This window comes from Nyctereutes procyonoides, unplaced genomic scaffold (genome assembly GCF_905146905.1).
Source record: "Nyctereutes procyonoides isolate TBG_1078 unplaced genomic scaffold, NYPRO_anot_genome, whole genome shotgun sequence".
NCBI lineage: Eukaryota > Metazoa > Chordata > Mammalia > Carnivora > Canidae > Nyctereutes > Nyctereutes procyonoides.
This window is the reverse complement of record NW_026575020.1, coordinates 37,790,567-37,809,204: the sequence shown is the minus strand read 5'-3', so window position 1 is coordinate 37,809,204 and position 18,638 is coordinate 37,790,567. Positions and strand designations below refer to the sequence as shown.

General features: G+C 41.2%; 1 protein-coding gene across 3 annotated transcripts in view; it reads left to right on the top strand.

Moving 5' to 3' along the window:
- STXBP1 (syntaxin binding protein 1) overlaps positions 1 to 18,638 on the top strand; it is a 76,669-nt gene that overhangs the window by 31,243 nt on the left and 26,788 nt on the right. For all 3 annotated transcript variants that reach the window (XM_055320871.1, XM_055320860.1, XM_055320866.1), the window contains exons 2-7: positions 8,187 to 8,236; positions 9,829 to 9,910; positions 14,482 to 14,558; positions 15,425 to 15,503; positions 16,791 to 16,894; positions 18,427 to 18,575. In XM_055320871.1, coding sequence (XP_055176846.1) covers positions 8,187 to 8,236; positions 9,829 to 9,910; positions 14,482 to 14,558; positions 15,425 to 15,503; positions 16,791 to 16,894; positions 18,427 to 18,575 — 541 coding nt within the window. The remainder of the gene's footprint in view (positions 1 to 8,186; positions 8,237 to 9,828; positions 9,911 to 14,481; positions 14,559 to 15,424; positions 15,504 to 16,790; positions 16,895 to 18,426; positions 18,576 to 18,638) is intronic.

Genomic DNA, 18,638 nt, shown 5'->3' with positions numbered 1-18,638 from the left:
GGACTTGGAAGTCTTGTTTTCAAGTACTTAAACCATTTTCTCATGTATTGTTTAGCCCTAAACTCATTCCACTTGGGAGGTACAGTTGTTTAGCAAGGAGACTCTCCAGCCCAGAACAAGACAAAGAGACATGGTTGCCATCTTCAGGTATTTGAAGTGCTGCCAGGGAAAGAGGAAGAGGCTTCTTGTTGCTTTGGAGCAGAATTGCCAGCAGTGGATAGAATTGAGAGAGGTGGAGTCCCGGCCCAGGGCCCAGTATGCGGTGGTAAACATCAGACTTGTTTTCAGATTGTTTTTGCTCTGGAGAAGTCCCCGTTGGTTCTTATGTATTTATTTTGTATCTTCATGAGCGTTTTAATGTGATTCCCATGATTGCTGCAGGCAGATATTCTGCATTTTTCTTACCAATTTTATATCCTTACCTCATTTTGTTTTCTTGTCTAAGCGAATTTGCAGAACAATGTTTAGTAATAGCAATTTAAAAATACAATCCTGTGTATCTCTGTAGGACTGTTAAATACCTTTACTTCCTGTGGGTCCCCACTTGTGCTTCTGGTGTAAATGCATTTCTTCCTAAAGAGGTCTCTGTCTTCTCAGAAGGGATAGAAGGAATCTTCCGTTCAACTTTATATTTCCATATAAGATTTATATTATATATATTGACACATTCGTGCCATTATCCTAAAACTTATCACATGTGTGTTGGGGGGTCAGAGAAGCTTTTGAAGTTTTGGGTGAACTACCTGTAGAGATTGCTGTCTAATATTTTTGTGATTATTTTAAAACTATTTTGAATATGTGTTTCTTTTTAATAGGTTTTTACATTATATTAAAAATCTTGATTGATGGATGCAGTGTCATAATTTTCATAAGGAAATAATTCCTTGTTGTATGAATAGCATATTTTATAGTGACATCACAATAAGTGCCTTCTGTGAAATGCGAAGCACTGACTGAGCATTGTATCCCATTAATCTTTATAACAGGCCATTAGAATATTATAATTTGGGCAGCCCCGATGGCTCAGCGGTTTAGCGCCGCCTTAGGCCTAGGGTGTGATCCTGGAGTCCCAGGATCGAGTTCCACATCGGACTCCCTGCATGGAGCCTGTTTCTCCCTCTGCCTGTGTCTCTGCCTCTCTCTGTCATGAATAAATAAAATATTTTTTAAGAAAAGAATATTATAATTTAAATTTTTCAGTGAGAAAACTGAGGGTTAAAACATTTTAAACTTGCCCAAGTTCACACAATCATAAATGCCTGAACCTGGATTTTCCCTGGTCTAACATTAGTGCTTCCTCTGATGCTTTTCTTTTCTTTTTTCTTTTTTTTTTTATTATAGGAGATGGGGGTGACCTTTGTTGAGTAACTAGCTTTATATTCAAGAGAGTGTCTTTCCAATTTTAGTATATGTGCTGCCGAAGCAAGCACACAAGAGTGTCTTTTAGAACTACCTATTAAGCCAGAACGACCCTGTACTTTGGATTGGTAAAGAGGAGGCCATTTGTGGCCTGAGTTTAGATTACTTTAAATCTCTTTGTAGAATAGACGTATTTTTCCTTTGATCTGTTGGCACCAGATTCCTGATGCATCTGTTCTGGACAGGGCATTAGCATATTTGAATCCCCCATTTAAGGGAAGATTTTAAGGACTCCGGTGGTGCTCACATTTCTCCCCATCTAATATTAGTCATGCTATTTCACATGTTTTGGTGTACCATGGGCTCAGGGGTCCTGACACATGTCACTGTGAAATGCAGTCATGGGTGCCCGGGCTATAAGGACAGGGCTTCACAAGGGAGGGACAGGGTTTGGAGCTATCCCTAGAGTCTGTGCTTCAGGACTTCATTTGGTATATTGGGTGCATGTGGCCAAGAAGGATCCTTCTTGTTTACCCCCTTGGCTATGAGGGAAGCGGAGTCCGCGAGTGCTGTGGTCCTCGCAATTATGGAGAAATTGAAGCTGCCTTGGTATCTTCCATTCCATCTGTATAGACTAGGTGGGTGGTGGAGGGGATGGTGTGGCTGTTTATACACACAGTTTGGTGTGCAAAAATAAGATCTGCTGGTTAGACCCGCCTCAGAAGGCTTTGTTTCTTTCCACACAAAGAGGACTATGAGATGAAATGTGATTGCCAGGGATTATTTGTGGGGAAGTAGCCCAAGCTACCTGATTCTTAATGCTAAAATGGGCTCTAATCCTTGTTTCCTTTTCGGTATTGGATTAGAAAAATGTAGGGCAGCATTAGAATTGGCTGTTAACAATACCCATGACAAACATCTTTACCAAGAATTTTGGAATGGGAATACCTAGGCAGGAAGGATTGAAGTCCAAATTTTTACCTCCAGCTGAGGTCACTCTCCCAAACTCCAGAGCTACCTCTAGCTACCTGCCCTCCATCTCTCCTCAGATATCTCTTAGCCATCTCAATCTTTTTTTTTTAAATTTTTTTAAATTTTTATTTATTTATGATAGTCACAGAGAGAGAGAGGGAGAGAGGCAGAGACATAGGCAGAGGGAGAAGCTGGCTCCATGCATCGGGAGCCCGACATGGGATTCGATCCTGGGTCTCCAGGATCACGCCCTGGGCCAAAGGCAGGCGCTAAACCACTGCGCCACCCAGGGATCCCAGCCATCTCAATGTTTAATCAAAAAAGAATTATTGCTATTCTCCTACAACTCAGTTCTTCCTCTAAATCTTTTCTCTCTGTATCTCCAAATGTCTTTTACATCAGTTTTGCTTGAGCCCAAACCCCAGGATTTATCTATGTCTCTTCCCCATCCTTCATCCCTCAGATCACATATCCAATTCAGCAGCTAGCTCTGTTGGTTGTATTTTCAAAATATGTATCAAATCCATCCACTTCTTACCATGACCACTGCTACCAGTCATGCTGATTTTTTTTTTTTTTTTTTCTGATTGCAAAGGCCTCCTAGCTCTGCGCCTTCCTTCTGTTCTCATCCGTTCCAGTCTCCCATCTCCCTGGTGCCTGGGTGGCTTAGTGGTTGAGTGTCTGTGCTTGGCTCAGGTTATGATCCCGGGGTCCTGGGATCTAATTCCGCATCAGTCTCCCCACAGGGAGCCTGCTTCTCCCTCTGTCTATGTCTCTGCATCTGTCTCTGTGTCTCTCATGAATAAATGGATGAAATCTTTAAGAAAGTGAAATCTATCTACCAGTGGCATTCCAGTACCTTTCAGATAAAAATAATACTCCTTATCAAGGTGCTGTATGATGTGTCCTCCAACCTCAACTTATACCATCTCCATTCCGAGAAGATGTCTTTTGGTCTTTCTCCTTCCCAGCCTTTGAATGGCTGGTATCCTCCTTGTGAGGTTCACTTCCTCAGAGAGGCCTTGTCTGGTCTCCTCTTTAAGGTAGCTGTTCACAACTTTTTTTTTTCTACCATAGTTTTTGTTTATTCACCTCAGAGAACACTTACAAGAAACTGAGATTGCTCTTGATCCAGTGTTTGCTTTCTCCACCAGGGTATAAGCTCCATGGGAGCTGTACCATGTCTTCTATGTTCCATTCCTGGTGCCTGGTCCACTGACTGGTAAACAGTGGTTACTCAGCAAATGTTATTGAGTGAATAGATATGCTACCATATCATTATTTTTAATGAGTACATTGTATTCCATTATATTAACATAACCTAATTGCCTTAAGCACAGCCTTATCATTGGATGTATTTGTTCCCAATTTTTCATCACATTGAAATCTGGGAAATAATCTAAATGGCTATTGGGGAAATTGTTGACTTAAACTAGGGACTGTTATGCAGGCATTTAAAATCAAGGGAGCATTTTTATTAATGTGGGAAAATGAGCTTATTCATGAAAAAAGCATAATACAAAATTATGTATACAGCATTATATTAACTATGTAGAGTTGCATGGAAAAAGCTAGCAGGAAATAAACTAAAATGTTAATTATCTACTTCAAGCTGGCAGGATTACAGGTGATTTTTTTTTTTTTTTAAGATTTATTATTTAGGGATCCCTGGGTGGTGCAGCGGTTTGGCGACTGCCTTTGGCGCAGGGCGCGATCCTGTCGAACCGGGATCGAATCCCACGTCGGGCTCCCGGTGCATGAGCCTGCTTCTCCCTCTGCCTATGTCTCTGTCTCTGTCTCTGTCTCTCTCTCTCTCTCTCTGTGACTATCATAAATAAATAAAAATTTAAAAAAAGATTTATTATTTATTCATGAGAGACAGAGAGAGAGAGAGAGAGAGAGAGAGAGAGAGAGGCAGAGACACAGGCAGAAGGAGAAGCAGGCTCCATGCAGGGAGCCTGATGCGGGACTCATCCTAGGACTCCAGGATCATGCCCTAGGCTGAAGCAGGTGCTAAACCACTGAGCCACTCAGGGATTCCCAATTTTTTTTTTTTAATGTATACAAGTAGTATTGGTATTTTCTTCTTTATACTTATTTGTGTTTTCTATGCTTACTACAGTGTGTGTTTTTTTTTTATAATTGAATAAAAAAGTTTTTAAAAATTTATCAATATTTAAATAAAATTTTAATAAAATATTTAAAAATATAAAATAAAAGATATTAAATAAAAACTTTAAAAGTTTTTAAGTATTTGGGGAAACTTTTTTTTTTTAAGATTTTATTTATTTATTTGACAGAGAGAGAGAACAAACAAGCCATAAGCAGGGGAAGTGGCAGAGGGGAGAGGGAGAAGCAGGCTCCCCACTGATCAGGGAGGACAACGGACATAAGGCTCAATCTTAGGACCCTGGCATCTCCTTGGGATCATGACCTGAGCTGAAGGCAGATGCTTAACCAACTGAATCACCCAGGTGCCCCAAGATTTTGGGAAACTTTTATAACACATCAGATTATTGAAGATCATCAAAAGTAGAATTCGGAACTGTTGTGCTCTAGAGAATGACCTCAGTGTTTGAAACACACTTGCTGATGGCAACTCTTGCCTTTTAGTCCATCCAGGCCCTTGTATTACCTGGATTTAGAAAGAGTGGCTGAAGTTTTATTTCCTGTGAAGATTCCATGGCTGGATAGACTTGTGTATGGTGTGGCATTTCTAGGAACTGTGGCTTACCAAAATGGTGATTTTGGTTGGGAGTATCCCATAGATGAGCTCAAGGTTAGAAAGATATCATAACTGTTTTTGGAGCTTAAGGGGTCTCATGTGGCCTGAGGTAATGTCATACCTTCTTACCCATTTACTTAAAGCTTTGGTTCTCAAACACGGGATCCCATGGGGAGTCCATGAGCAAAACTGTCTTCATAATAAGACTAAGATGTTATTTGACTTTTTCACTCTTATTCTCAAGTATACAGTAGAGTTTTCTAGATGCTATGTGATTCATAGCAGACTGCAGAAGCATATAGGAAAGCCCAGCTGTCTTTTATGAAGCTAGATGAAGAGAGATACAAAAACAATTTTTATTGTTTTATTGTAGAAAATATAATTATATTTAATTAAAATGCTATTTATGTTAATATATAATGGGTTTCTTGTTTCTATCTATCTATCTATTTTTATAAACTCAATGTCCAACATGGGGCTTGAACTCATGACTCAGAGATCAAGAGTCAGCATGCTCTCTGGACTGAGCTAACCAGTCACCCCTCTTGGTTTTTGTTTTGTTTTGTTTTACAGATTTTATTTACTTATTAATTTCACTGAAAGCACAAGCAGAGGGAGCTGGAGGGAGAGGGAGAAGCTAAGTAAGGAGCCTGACGCAGGGACATAGGGCTCAATCCCAAGGCCCTGTGATCAAGACTTGAGCTGAAGGCAGATACTTAATTGACTGAGCCACCCAGACACCACTGTTTTTTGTTTTTGTTTTTTAAGATTTTGTTTATTTATTCATGAGTGACACCCAGACAGAGGCAGAGACACAGGCAGAGGGAGAAGCAGGCTCCATGCAGGGAGCCCCATGTGGCACTCAATCCTGGAACCTCAGGATCACACCCTGAGCTGAAGGCAGATGCTCAACCGCTGAGCCACCCAGGCATCCCTGTTTTGTTTTTTTTAAGACTCAAAACCTGAGCTGAGATCAAAAGTTAGATGGTTAACTGACTGAACCAATCAGGCCCCCTTCCTCTTGTAATTTTTTTTTAATATTTTATTTATTTATTCATGAGAGAGAGAGAGGCAGAGACACAGGCAGAGGGAGAAGCAGGCTCCACGCACAGAGCCCGATGTGGGACTCGATCCCGGGTCTCCAGACTCAGGCCCTGGGCCAAAGGCAGCGCTAAACCTCTGAGCCACCCAGGCTACCCATCCTCTTGTAATTTTAAGTGAATTAATGATTACTTTAAAAATTTCTCCTCTTATTTTTTAAAGATTTTTTATTTTTACTTTTTTTAAGATTTTATTTATTTATTCATGAAAGACACAGAGATATAGGCAGAGGGAGAAGCAGGCTCCATGCAGGAAGCCCAATGTGGGACTTGATCCTAGGACCCCAGGATCATGCCCCAAGCTGAAAGCAGACGCCTAACCACTGAGCTACCCAGGCGCCCCTTTTAAAGATTTTTTAAAAAGATTTATTTATTTATTTGAAAGAGATATATATAGAGAAAGCAAGCATGGGGGTTGAGAGAGGGAGACAAGCAGACTCTCTGCTGAGTGGGAGCCTGACATGGAGCTTGATCCCAGGACCCTGAGATCTTGACCAGAGCCTAAATCAAGAGTTGATGCTTAACTGAGCCACCAGGCCAGTTAAGTGCCTGAGCCACCCAGGCACCCTTAAGATTTTTTTTTTTTAAGATTTCATTTATTCATTCATAGAGACAGAGAGAGAGAGCCAGAGACACAGGCAGAGGGAGAAGCAGGCTCCATGTGCAGAGAGCCCGACGTGGGACCCGATCCAGGGTCTCCAGGATCATGCCCTGGGCTGCAGGCAGCGCTAAACCGCTGCGCCACCGGGGCTGCCCTTTTTTTTTTTTAAGATTTTATTTATTCATTCATAGAGACAGAGAGAGAGAGAGATTTTATTTTTAAGTAAACTCTATGCCCAACGTGGGGCTTGAACTCACAACCCTGAGATCAAGAGTTACATGCTTCACTGACTGAGCCAGCAAGGTGCCCCTCTCAGTTTAATTTCTAATATGATAAATATCAACAGATATTTACCCACCTAACAAACATTCTTTGAAGTCTTCAGTTTTTAAGAGTGCGAAGAAGTCCTGAGACCAAAAAGTTTGAGAACTGGGATGCCTGAGTGGCTCAGTGGTTGAGTGTCTGCCTTTGGCTCGGGACATGATCCCAGAGTTCTGGGATCAGGTCCCGCATTGGGTTCCTGCATCGAGCCTGCTTCTCCCTCTGGCTGTGTCTCTGCCTCTCTCTCTCCGTCTCTCATGAATAAATAAATGAGGTCTTTAAAAAAAAATTAAAAAAACAAAAAGTTTGAGAACTGCCAAATTAAGGGAATAGGAAGAGGGGCACCTGGCTGTCTCAGTTGGTGAAGTATGTGATTCTTGATCTTAGGTCAAGAGTCCAAGCTCCACTTTGGGCCTTGAGCTTACTTTAAAAAAAAGTTAGAGGAGCCTGGGTGGCTCAGTTGGTTAAGTGTCTGCTTTCAGCTCAGACCATGATCCCAGGATCCCAGGATCCAGCCCCGCGTTGTGCTCCCTGCTCAACGGGGAGGCTGCTTCTCCCTCTCCTCCCCTCCTCATGCTCTTTCTCACTATCTCTGCCTCTTTCTCTCAAATAAATAAATAAAATCTTTAAAAAATATAAAAAATATAAAAATAAGGGACGCCTGGGTGGCTCAGTGGTTGAGTGTCTGCCTTCTGCTCAGGGCGTGATTCTGGAATCCTGGGATTGAGTGCCGCATCGGGCCTCCTGCATGGAGTCTGCTTCTCCCTCTGCCTATGCCTCTGCCTCTCTGTGTGTGTGTGTCTCTCATGAATAAATAAATAAAATCTTTAAAAATTTTTTTAATTTAAAAAATATATAAAAATAAAATATATTTTTTTAAATAATAAAGGAACAGGAAAAGTTTGTGATAATTTGATTATGGCTCAGTAAGCAGATTGGTTGAATTGCATGACAGAGAATACAAAGCCTGTGGAGGAAATGACCTGGTGTAATATAATAAACAGGTGTTGAAAGACCTTTACATTAAATTTTCCTCTCTCCTTCTTTCCCTCTCTCCCTCCCTTCCTTTCTTTTTCTTTTCTCTTCTTTTTTTTCTCTCCTTTTTTAGAGATTATGCATGATGTGATCAAGAAGGTAAAGAAGAAGGGGGAGTGGAAGGTAGGTAGAAGAGCACAATTAAGGGTCTTAACAGGTGAGTTCATGTGGAAAATACAAGAATGGTGAAAGTATAAGAAAATAGAGTTGGAGGAAAGATATATAAGTAGGGAATCAATACCTTTGCTGTGTCCAGAGAGTAAAATAATAATAATAATAATAATAATAATAATAATCCCTTCTGCCTCATTTTATGCAGTCCTAGTTAAGAAATCTCTTGGTAATAAAGCTTCTGTTAAAGATCACCTGGTGGGACACTTTAGCAAAGGAACTCTTATTCAAACAAAATCTTACCTGGAACCTCTTCTATAAAGCAGAAGAAGGTGAAATTATTCTGCTTGCTATGGGAGAGAAAGAAGTCCCTCTGGTGGCCCTAAAGCATCTCCACAGAACCTATACAACAGTTTGGAAAGCCCTCATCTGATCCATCCCCATTTATCTGTAATTACATAAGATGAAAGAAGGAAGCTTGTTTATTCATAGAACATTTAGAGCAATGCTGGAAGCAAGTACTTAAGCCAATCAGATTAATTATGTTCTCACTTACCTGAGTGGGTGATACAAGTGGGAAAGCGGCTGTCTTCTATTCCGAAAGTCATTTGGTTGTCTGGGGCCAGGCATTATACCAATCAGAAGAAGATGCCCTTTTACTTGAACTTTCCCATGTGTCATTGGAGGGTTTATACCAATCATTCTTGCCCCTAAGTTGTCCTACAGTCAAGAGCCCATACATTTTCAAGTTGTCTTTGTCCATAAACAACAAAGCTGCATGGTACAGAAGCATTTTGGTCTCCACCTCAGCCTTGTTGAGTTTGTTTTACCAGCACGTCCATCCTCCTCTTTATCCATGTCCTCTTCTTTCTCTCTTACCCTTCCCATCAGTAATAGACTTTCAGACTTGTGAATTTTAAATGAAAAATAACTGGTTCTTAGAGCTTTCTGGTCCACATTGTGTCTAGCTCGTGTTATCTTGGTTTATATCATTAAAGAGGAAGAGAAGTACCCTTGTTTTAGCTTATGGCTTCTCCCCACTGTTGCCTGAATGGAGAAGGGAATGGTTAGCTGAAGAATTGTAGGTCTGAAACTTAGGCTGGGACTGGTGTGTTCTTCCTCTTCCAGTCTGGGCCAAGGTAGAGTATGTGCCCAGACAACTCATATATTGCTCCATCCTCATGATGTTGGCAACGAAGTCCTCACCTTCTAAGCCATATGTGTGGCACGAGTGTTCATGTAAAAAGAAAAGATAATTTCCAGTATGGTTTTCTCTGAATGTGGGTGCTGCAGATGACATTTTTCTTTTCTTTTCTCTTTTGCCTTTTTTATGAGTAGTCCGTTTCTTTATCATGGAAAAATGTTAATTTTTTAAGCTTATAAAATTAAGTCGGCAAGAATGAACTCTAGACTCTTAGAAGGTTAAGTTTGGGTGTGGCATAGGAGAGAAAAGCTAGCATGATATGTTAGCAAACTTCTGGCCCATAGTAAGTATTTATAACTTACTATTCTATATTTCTGGGGTGCTTTTTGAAGTCTAACAGTAAGCTGAAAGAATCATAACAGATTCCTTGCAGGCCATAAGCTGTTCTTTTTGCTTCCAGGTGCTGGTGGTCGATCAGCTGAGCATGAGGATGCTGTCCTCCTGCTGTAAGATGACGGACATCATGACCGAGGGGATAACAAGTGAGCACAGCTGTCTCTCTACCCTTGAGTGAAACTCAGGCCTCCTCTTTCTGGCGATCTTTCCCTCTCCCTGTTCGCTGTTATCTCACTTGACTTTAGATTCTTTCAGCAACCTGGGTGGTAAGACTATAAGTTTTTGAGAGAGACCCAAGGCTTCCTTACCATTCACTAAATCCCAGCACCTGATGTAGTACTAGACGACATTAAATACCTGGTAAAGGTGTTGAAAGGAAGGTTAAATCAAGGGGAAGAAAGTAGGCCACCAATAGAAACAATGGACAAAAGACCTGAACAGGAACTTAATTAGAAATCCCAATGACCAGTAAATACATGAAAAAATTGCTCACCTACATTAGTCAGTTAAAACCTGAGTGGAATCTTGCTATACACTTACCAGATTGGAATATTTAAATTCTGATAATGCCAAGTGACAGGATGTAAAAAAATGGGAACTCCTATATGACAAGTGTCCACTGGTATAGTTACTTGGAAAAACACTGGCAGTATCTAGTAGAGTTGAAGGTGTGTGTGTCCTACAAGCCAGATGGTTAGGTGTGTGTCCTAGACAACCTTAGGCAGATGTGCCCAGAATGCACATGCAGGGATATTCACAGAGCATTGTTCATAGTAGCCCCAATTTGAAAACAAAACATCCATCAAGACTACAATGATTGAGGGATCCCTAGGTGGCGCAGCGGTTTGATGGCTGCCTTTGGCCCAGGGCGCGATCCTGGAGACCCGGGATCGAGTCCCACGTCGGGCTCCCGGTGCATGGAGCCTGCTTCTCCCTCTGCCTGTTTCTCTGCCTCTCTCTCTCTCTCTCTCTCTCTCTCTCTCTCTCTCTCTCTCTGTGACTATCATAAATAAATTAAAATTAAAAAAAAAAAAGTACAATGATTGGGACACCTGGGTGGCTCAGTGGTTGAACATCTACTTTCTGCTCAGGGTGTGATCCTGGAGTCCCAGGATCGAGTCTTGCATCGCGCTCCCTGCAAGGAGCCTGCTTCACTCTCTGCCTATGTCTGTCTCTCTCTCTCTGTGTGCCTGTTATGAATAAATAAATAAAATCTTTTTAAAAAAAGTACTATGGTTAAATTATGGTATAGTCACATAGCAGAATACTATAAGGCAACGAAAATGAACAAAATCTGGCTATTTACAAGCATATGGGTAGATCTGATAAACAACGTTGAGCAAAAGAAACAAGATACAAAATACTTACAGTGTGCTGTAATTAATTAATTTTAAAAAATTTTTATTTAGAGAGAGGGAATGGGGGGAAGGGCAGAGGGAAAGGGAGAGAGAGAGAGAGAGACAGAGACAGAGAGAGAGAGAGAGAGAGAGAGAGAGAGAGAGAGAAAGAAAAGTAGACTCCCTACCGAGCACAGAGCCCACCATGGGTCTCCATCTCACGACCCTGAGATCACCACCTGAACGGAAACCAGGAGTTGTATACTCAACTGACTGAGCCACTCAGGTGCCCCCAGTGTGCTTTAATTTATATAGAGTTCAGAACTAGGCAGAACTAAGCTATGCTGTTTTGAAATGCAAATGTATATGGTAAACCCATGAAGAGAAGTAATCACATTTAAGTCAGGATGATGGTTCTCTTTGGAGGGAGGGAAGTGAGGGTATGACAAGTGTACTTGTTTTAGTGCCGGCCAGTTCTCTTTCCTAACTGGGGTGACACTTATACAGGTGTTTACTTTGTAATTTTATGTTTATGTTTTATTCACTCTTTGGAATGCATGTTCTAATTCACAACAAAGGCTTTTTTAAAAAGTTAAGTCACCTGTTCAAGGTCACTAGCCAGTGTCTCACACCTGAGGCTAGGACTCAGACTTCTGACTCCTGTCCTTGCTCTTATTCACATTTGTTTGTAGCTCTTCTTTTACTCAGGGGCAACTTCAAGAGGGATCATGTATTTTAATCTTTGAAACAGCATTCTCTCCTGAACTATCTCAGAAGACTGAAAAGCAATATTCTCTGAGCTATTGTTTCAAACAAGGAAGTTAACCTTTATTTTTCCTGTGGAAAAAATGTTGGGTGGAACACACCTGTTGCAATTTCTTTCCTAGTATTTTTCCCTGGAGACTTTGTATGATGTGTGACTTGCAGACTGTTGTTGGTCTTTGTGAAAATTATTCCCAAACCACAATTACAGGAGGGTTGAGATTTTGCTAAGCTAAATGAATTTCATTCAAAGGTTTGTCCTTTATTCTAAGATCATGTCTTTCCTATTATTTGGTGTTAAAATGCTTTTAAGGGCAGCCCAGGTGGCTCAGCGGTTTAGCACCACCTTTGGCCCAGGTTGTGATCCTGAAGGCCCAAGATCGAGTCCCGCGTTGGGCTCCCTGCATGGGGCCTGCTTCTCCCTCTGCCTATGTCTCTACCTCTCTCTCTCTTTCTCTCTGTGTCTCATGAATAAATAAATAGAATATTTTTTAAAAATGCTTTTAAGTTGTGAAATTATAGTGATACTACATCGTGGATTTTTTTATTGATTAAATTCTATGTGAAATATATATGTATAAATATATATGTAATAATTTGGGGGGGTATAATCATACCTTGGATGTGAGTCCTTCATTTTTAAAAACACTTTTCCAGGGCAGTCCCGATGGCTCAGCGGTTTAGCGCTGCCTGAGCCTGGGGTGTGATCCTGGAGACCCGGGATCAAGTCCCACATCGGGTTCCCTGCATGGAGCCTGCTTCTCCCTCTGCTTGTGTGTCTGCCTCTCTCTCTCTCTCTCTCTCTCTCTCTCTCTCTCTGTGTGTGTCTCTATGAATAAATAAATAAAAATCTTAAAAAAAAAACACTTTTCCAAACCTAGTTTATCTGTCACCAGAAACCTAGCCCTATGATGAAAGTATATAGCTTTTACTGTGACTTTTTGTCATTCAGTGATTCAAGATGAGGCTTATTCCTGTTTTGAACTTACAAAGTTATTTTCTTCATTGAATTTTTTTAAAGATTTGTTTATTAGAGAGAGCGAGAGAGCATGCATGTGAGCTGGGGGAGGGTTAGAAGGAGTAAGAGAGACAGCCCCAAGCAGACTCCCCATTGAAGGAGGAGTTCAATGCAGGGCTTCATCCCAGGACCCTGAGATCACAACCTGAGCTGAAATCAAGAGTCAGCCACTGAACTGACTGAGCCACCAGGGGCCCCTTCATTGAATTTTTTGAAGATTATTTATTTTAGAAAGAGAGGGAGAGAATCTCAAACAGACTCCTCATTGAGTATTGAGCCCGGCGTGGGATTTGACCCTGAGATCATAACCTGAGCAGAAATCAAGAGTCAGTCACTTAACCAACTAAGCCATAAGCCACCCAGGGGTTCCTTTCATTGAATTTTTGAAGCTATTTTTTATCCTCTATTAAAGCAAAAAATGCACAAACATTAAGGAGGAGAAAAAGCCAAATAGAGCTAAGGAGCGTCTAATGAAGAAGCAGCAGCATCCTGGCCTACTCCCTTCTCCCTCAGGGCCTGCTTGCTCTTCTGGTTATCCTTTTAATATTTCTAGATAACTACTTACACTATTATCTTTGGATTCATTGATGGTAGATTTTTTTCTCTTGGCTCCCTGTGGTGGTAGATGAGGGTTTAGCTCTCTCCCTGCTGTACACAGACTCTTCCTCACTACCGAAGATGGGTTCTAAAAAAGGTCCTTGCTTGGCAAAATTGAAAAGTTAGAAATCCTATGTAAAACCCCCAAAATATTTTGGGGGAATTATTATTGGCCTATGAAATTGAGAAATCTACAACCACTGGTGTAAAGTAGATGGTTGAAGAACTTTGGCATTTGAACATTATTTGGCATGAAAAGTATTTATAAATGTTATATCATCCTAAAGTGATGCTTTTATTTGATTAAATCCTCTGCATAGGAAGAATGGGAGCAAGTGATTGTACTGTTCTCTCTATAACAGAAGACAGTACAGGATAGATAGCATATCCTAAGCTTTATCAGGTGGCTGGTAAGATGAGGATTATCCCAGAAGTACTTCTTTCTAGATGAAGTAGCTGACATAACTGTAAAAGAAATAAGCAAAACAAAAGATTGTGGTTTAACAAAATATAATGTTTAGTCTTTGAACTATTGAGAAGGACCATATTATGTAGAAGGTATGTTTGGAATATCTTTGTGTGATATACAGAAGAAAATGATTTTAAAAAAAACTATCCAATTGTTGATAAACTCAACCTGGCAATTCTAAAGGAATTGGAATTATTTAGGACAGATGAGAAAAAAACTGGAGGAAGGGGAAAAACACTGTCCTTAATAGAATGAGATAGGATTTTCCATTTTTAATCACAAGATCAAGGAGTTTACTTAAACTGAAATGAGAAATACTTGGTATTTGGTAAAATTCAGGCTTTCTAACCTCTTGAGCATTGTGAGGTAGTGGAACGTACGTGGTAACTTCAAGGAAGAGGCAGGTGATTCCCACCCCACACCCTGGATATTTTCAGCTGCAGCAGTCTGAAGGTGGCCTGTCTAGATTGTTTCTAGTTCTATGATCACTGATTCTGTTTTCTAATTGACTGTGGGCTGCTGTTTGTTGTCTAGTCGTGGAAGACATCAACAAGCGCAGAGAGCCGCTCCCCAGCCTGGAGGCTGTGTATCTCATCACTCCGTCTGAGAAGGCAAGTTTCACCCCTGGAAGAGCTTTGGCTAAGGTTGCATGTGCTGGCTTGGCATCTGTGGGGCAGAGTGTCTGACATTTCTAGGTTAAGCGCGCATTTAACACACTGCTCTGATTAAACGTGCAATCCACAAAGAGGGAAGGAGGGGTGCAGTGTGAAGTGGAGTAAGGGTGCATTAAGCTCTCTTGCCGCATAACTGCTGTCCAGAAGGTCAGGCTTTGTTCAGTCTAGTTTCCTCTCTCTTGCACTCCTTCTCTAGGGAGGAGACCCACTGTGTTTAATTAGTGACCCCCCTCCAGAACTCTGGTATTTTATGCTTTTGAGTCCATTTCATCAATATCCAGGTTGTGTTGAAATTTACCATCTTATCATTTTTGGAGATTGATTCAAGTCACTATCCAGACAAAATGCGCCTCCTTGCATTTGGCAGATAGTTGTCTTAGGTCTCTTAATCTGTGTAAATTCCCTCTTGCTTTCTATTCCCTTTCTTTTTCCTTGTGAAAGCTGGCTTACATCTGAGTTTTTGCAGAGGCTACTAAATTGCCAGAATGTCATCAATATGAATTTCTTGGAAGGTTTTTGACCAGTTTCCTCTTTTGTGAATATCTTCTCAGGAACCCAAATTATAGTGGCTTCAAAGAACTGGCGCTGTCTTCTGGAATGAGCTAAGAAGGCTTTTGTTCATCTAAATTCTGAAACAATCCTAATTTTAAGTCTTCAGAACTCCGTTATTGCCAAACATGAATTATACATAGAAAAATTCCTTGCTATTTTGTACAAGCAGCTTGGATTTAACCCAGTTCAGATATAGGTCCCATTTGCTTCTAGAATTGGATTCAGTTCCCTCTTTTGTTCCCTCTCTACAGTCTGTCCACTCTCTCATCAGTGATTTTAAGGACCCACCGACCGCTAAGTATCGGGCTGCACATGTCTTCTTCACAGACTGTAAGTACGGCAGTTCTACCCTTGTCCTTCTAGGTGAGCGTTTCTGTTCAGCAAGGCTGATTAATAGGGGAAAAAATGGGTTGTTGCCATGTTTCTCCTGAGCTTTTATTTTCTTTTCAGAAATTAAATTGCATAAGAGATAAAAATAAACACACAAAGACAAATGTACTTGGTCATGCAGTCCTTTCTGATGAAAAATAGTATCTCTTCTAAGGACTAGAGGGTTTAATGCCAAGAATTTTTCAATGGTAGCTTCAATGTTTCACTGTATACACTTCCAGATAGTACTATAAACTGTAGTGTATTCCCATCAGTTTTTCAGCTACAAACATAGTCCATGCTGGCAGTGATGGTAGTAAATGGAACCTGCACCATTGTCCTGGAATTAAGTTTCTTATTTTGTGGAGGTTTTGCACATGGAGCCTAGTGCAGAAGCATCTTGGTCAATCTTTGTTAATAGCGAAGAGAGAGGAGTCAAACTGGCTATCTTAAAACTTCAGCAATAACAGCATACCCACCGTTTTTCTCCATAGGGAAAGCCCCACAGAACTTATCACTGAGAAAATGAGAAAGATTCTTGCAAAGAGTAATTGTATACTATTTGAATATGCATAAAAAAAGAGTAGAGAGGTGACATTAGTAATAATAAACTGAAAATGCGTTGCTGAGAATGCAAAGCCATTTGTTTGGTTTAGGAGAGCCCCTGGCATTTGCGGTTTCCCCACCAAGTGGGTCTCCTGTGCAGCCAAGCTCCTGTAAGGGTCCCATAAAGTCAGATGTGTGGTGTTTGTATCACAGGCCTTTTCCTTATCTCTTCTTAATCTCCTGGGTTTTTTCCTTTCCTTGACATCAGGAAGTAGTTTTTTTTGTTTGTTTTTTAAGATTTTATTTATTTATTCATAGAGACAGAGAGAGAGAGAGAGAGGCAGAGACACAGGCAGAGGGAGAAGCAGTCATCACACAGAGAGCCTGACATGGGACTCGATCCAGGGTCTCCAGGATCACGCCCTGGGCCGCAGGCGGCGCTAAACTGCTGCGCCACCGGGGCTGCCCAGAAAGTAGTTTTTATTAGCTCTCAGTGTTTTAGTTTTTCTGCCATTCGCTTCTCTGTTAGATGTTGAGGACCTTTTACATGATTTTACATTCCTTTTGTACCCTAGAGATAGGGGATATTCTAGGACGGGACAAACTTTCTAGTTGCCTTCTTACAATCCCAGATGTGTGCAGTTGTTGAAATGGACCCGCACATGGACAGGAAAACCTGCTTGTCTTTTGTCCTTCTTACAGCTTGTCCAGATGCCCTGTTTAATGAGTTGGTGAAATCTCGAGCAGCCAAAGTTATCAAAACCCTGACGGAAATCAACATTGCATTTCTCCCCTATGAGTCCCAGGTGAGGCTGAGAGGGAAGTGCATAGAAAGTCTGCATCCTCACTGCTCTGGCAAGTCCTGACTGGTTCACTAAGCAGAGTCGGGGAAGAAGATACTATGTTCTGAATTGCTCAATGACCTGTCCGTAGGTGGACAGTGGATGTTGATGGAATGGAAACAGAGTTCCTTAAAGGTCTGCCTGAGGCCCTCATCTTACTCTCTGGTCATTTCTGAGTTTTTTTTTTTTTCCTAAAGCTCCTATGCTTTTCTTTGTGTGCATTTCATCCTTGCTCACAGTGTTCACTCCTACTGGGTGACTCTTTGAATAACCAAAAGGTAGCCAGTCCAAAAGAAGCAGGGAAGGAGAGCAAGGGGGTGGGGATCAGACAACACCCATCTGCTGCATAGGAGGCTGGATTTGTGCAGAGATAACTTCCCTTATGCTCTGCTGGAGGAGCAGATGGTAGCCTTCGTCAGTAGCTATTAACACTTCAGATGCCACAACGCAGCGATAAATCTGTCCCCTTGGGAAAAAAAACTTCAGTTGTTAAACCAATAAAGGTGAAGCTGGTTGTGAGAGAGTGTACAGAATTTATATCTTCGTTTTGTAAGATTGGTCAACATGTCTTCTCCTAGCAAACAGGAAACACCCATGAGCCTGCCTAGATTGAACAAAACCCAACTTTAACATATTCGGCCACATTGCATTTCATATATTTTTAAAAAGTAATGTATTTTTTTTTAAACCACAGGTTTTCTAGATGATCAAGGTAGTTTATATAAGTGAGATTCTGAAAAACTACTGATAGCTGGTAGATAGGTAATTTAAGAGGAAATTTTAAACTTCTAGAAAAAAAGGAAAATACTTCTATTACTGGGGATAGGAAAGTATTAAATTCATAAAAAAGATCCTTTATTTGCCCACAGTCCCAATTTCTAGCCGGTCCCTTACTTTTAAAAACTAAACTTATAATGGGCTAGATGGTCTTACACTACCCTCTCCTGTTTGTCTTCTGGCCTCCTCATTGTTCATCAGACCCTCTGAGCACATGCCAGCTGCAGGGCCTTGGCACTAGTTGTTGCCTCCATGTGGAAGCCCCCTGTTGGTGAGGAACTCCTTACCTCCTTCAAGCCCTTGCCTGGTACATCATCTTCTCAAGGAGACCTGCTATCCTCCTTGTCCCTCCAGGCTTTCTTTCCCTACTCTGTTGTGTTCTCATACTCTTAAATCAATTTCTTACATATCATATAATTTGCTTTTCATTATGCTTACTGTTTATGGTTATGTTATTCTCCTATAAGATTGCACACTCCTTGAGGACAGTCATGTTTTGGTCACTGATCATTCCCAAGTGTTTAGCACAATGCCTGGCCTGCAGCAGTCACTCAGCACATATTTGTAGACTAAATGAAAACATGTTCTACAGACTCACTACCAAGGTTGGAGAAAACACTCGACAGTTCACCATTCTGGAAGCAAACATGAGGTATATATATCTATATATATATAGATATATATATCTTTTCTTTTTTCTTGTTTCTTTTCCTTCTCAGGTGTATTCCTTGGACTCTGCTGACTCTTTCCAGAGCTTCTACAGTCCCCACAAGGCTCAGATGAAGAATCCTATACTGGAGCGCCTGGCAGAGCAAATTGCAACTCTGTGTGCCACCCTGAAGGAGTACCCGGCTGTGCGGTATCGGGGGTAAGTCAGCAAGCGCGCCAGACTGCCTTCAGTGGCCTCCCATGTGTCCACTGGGCAAGGAGC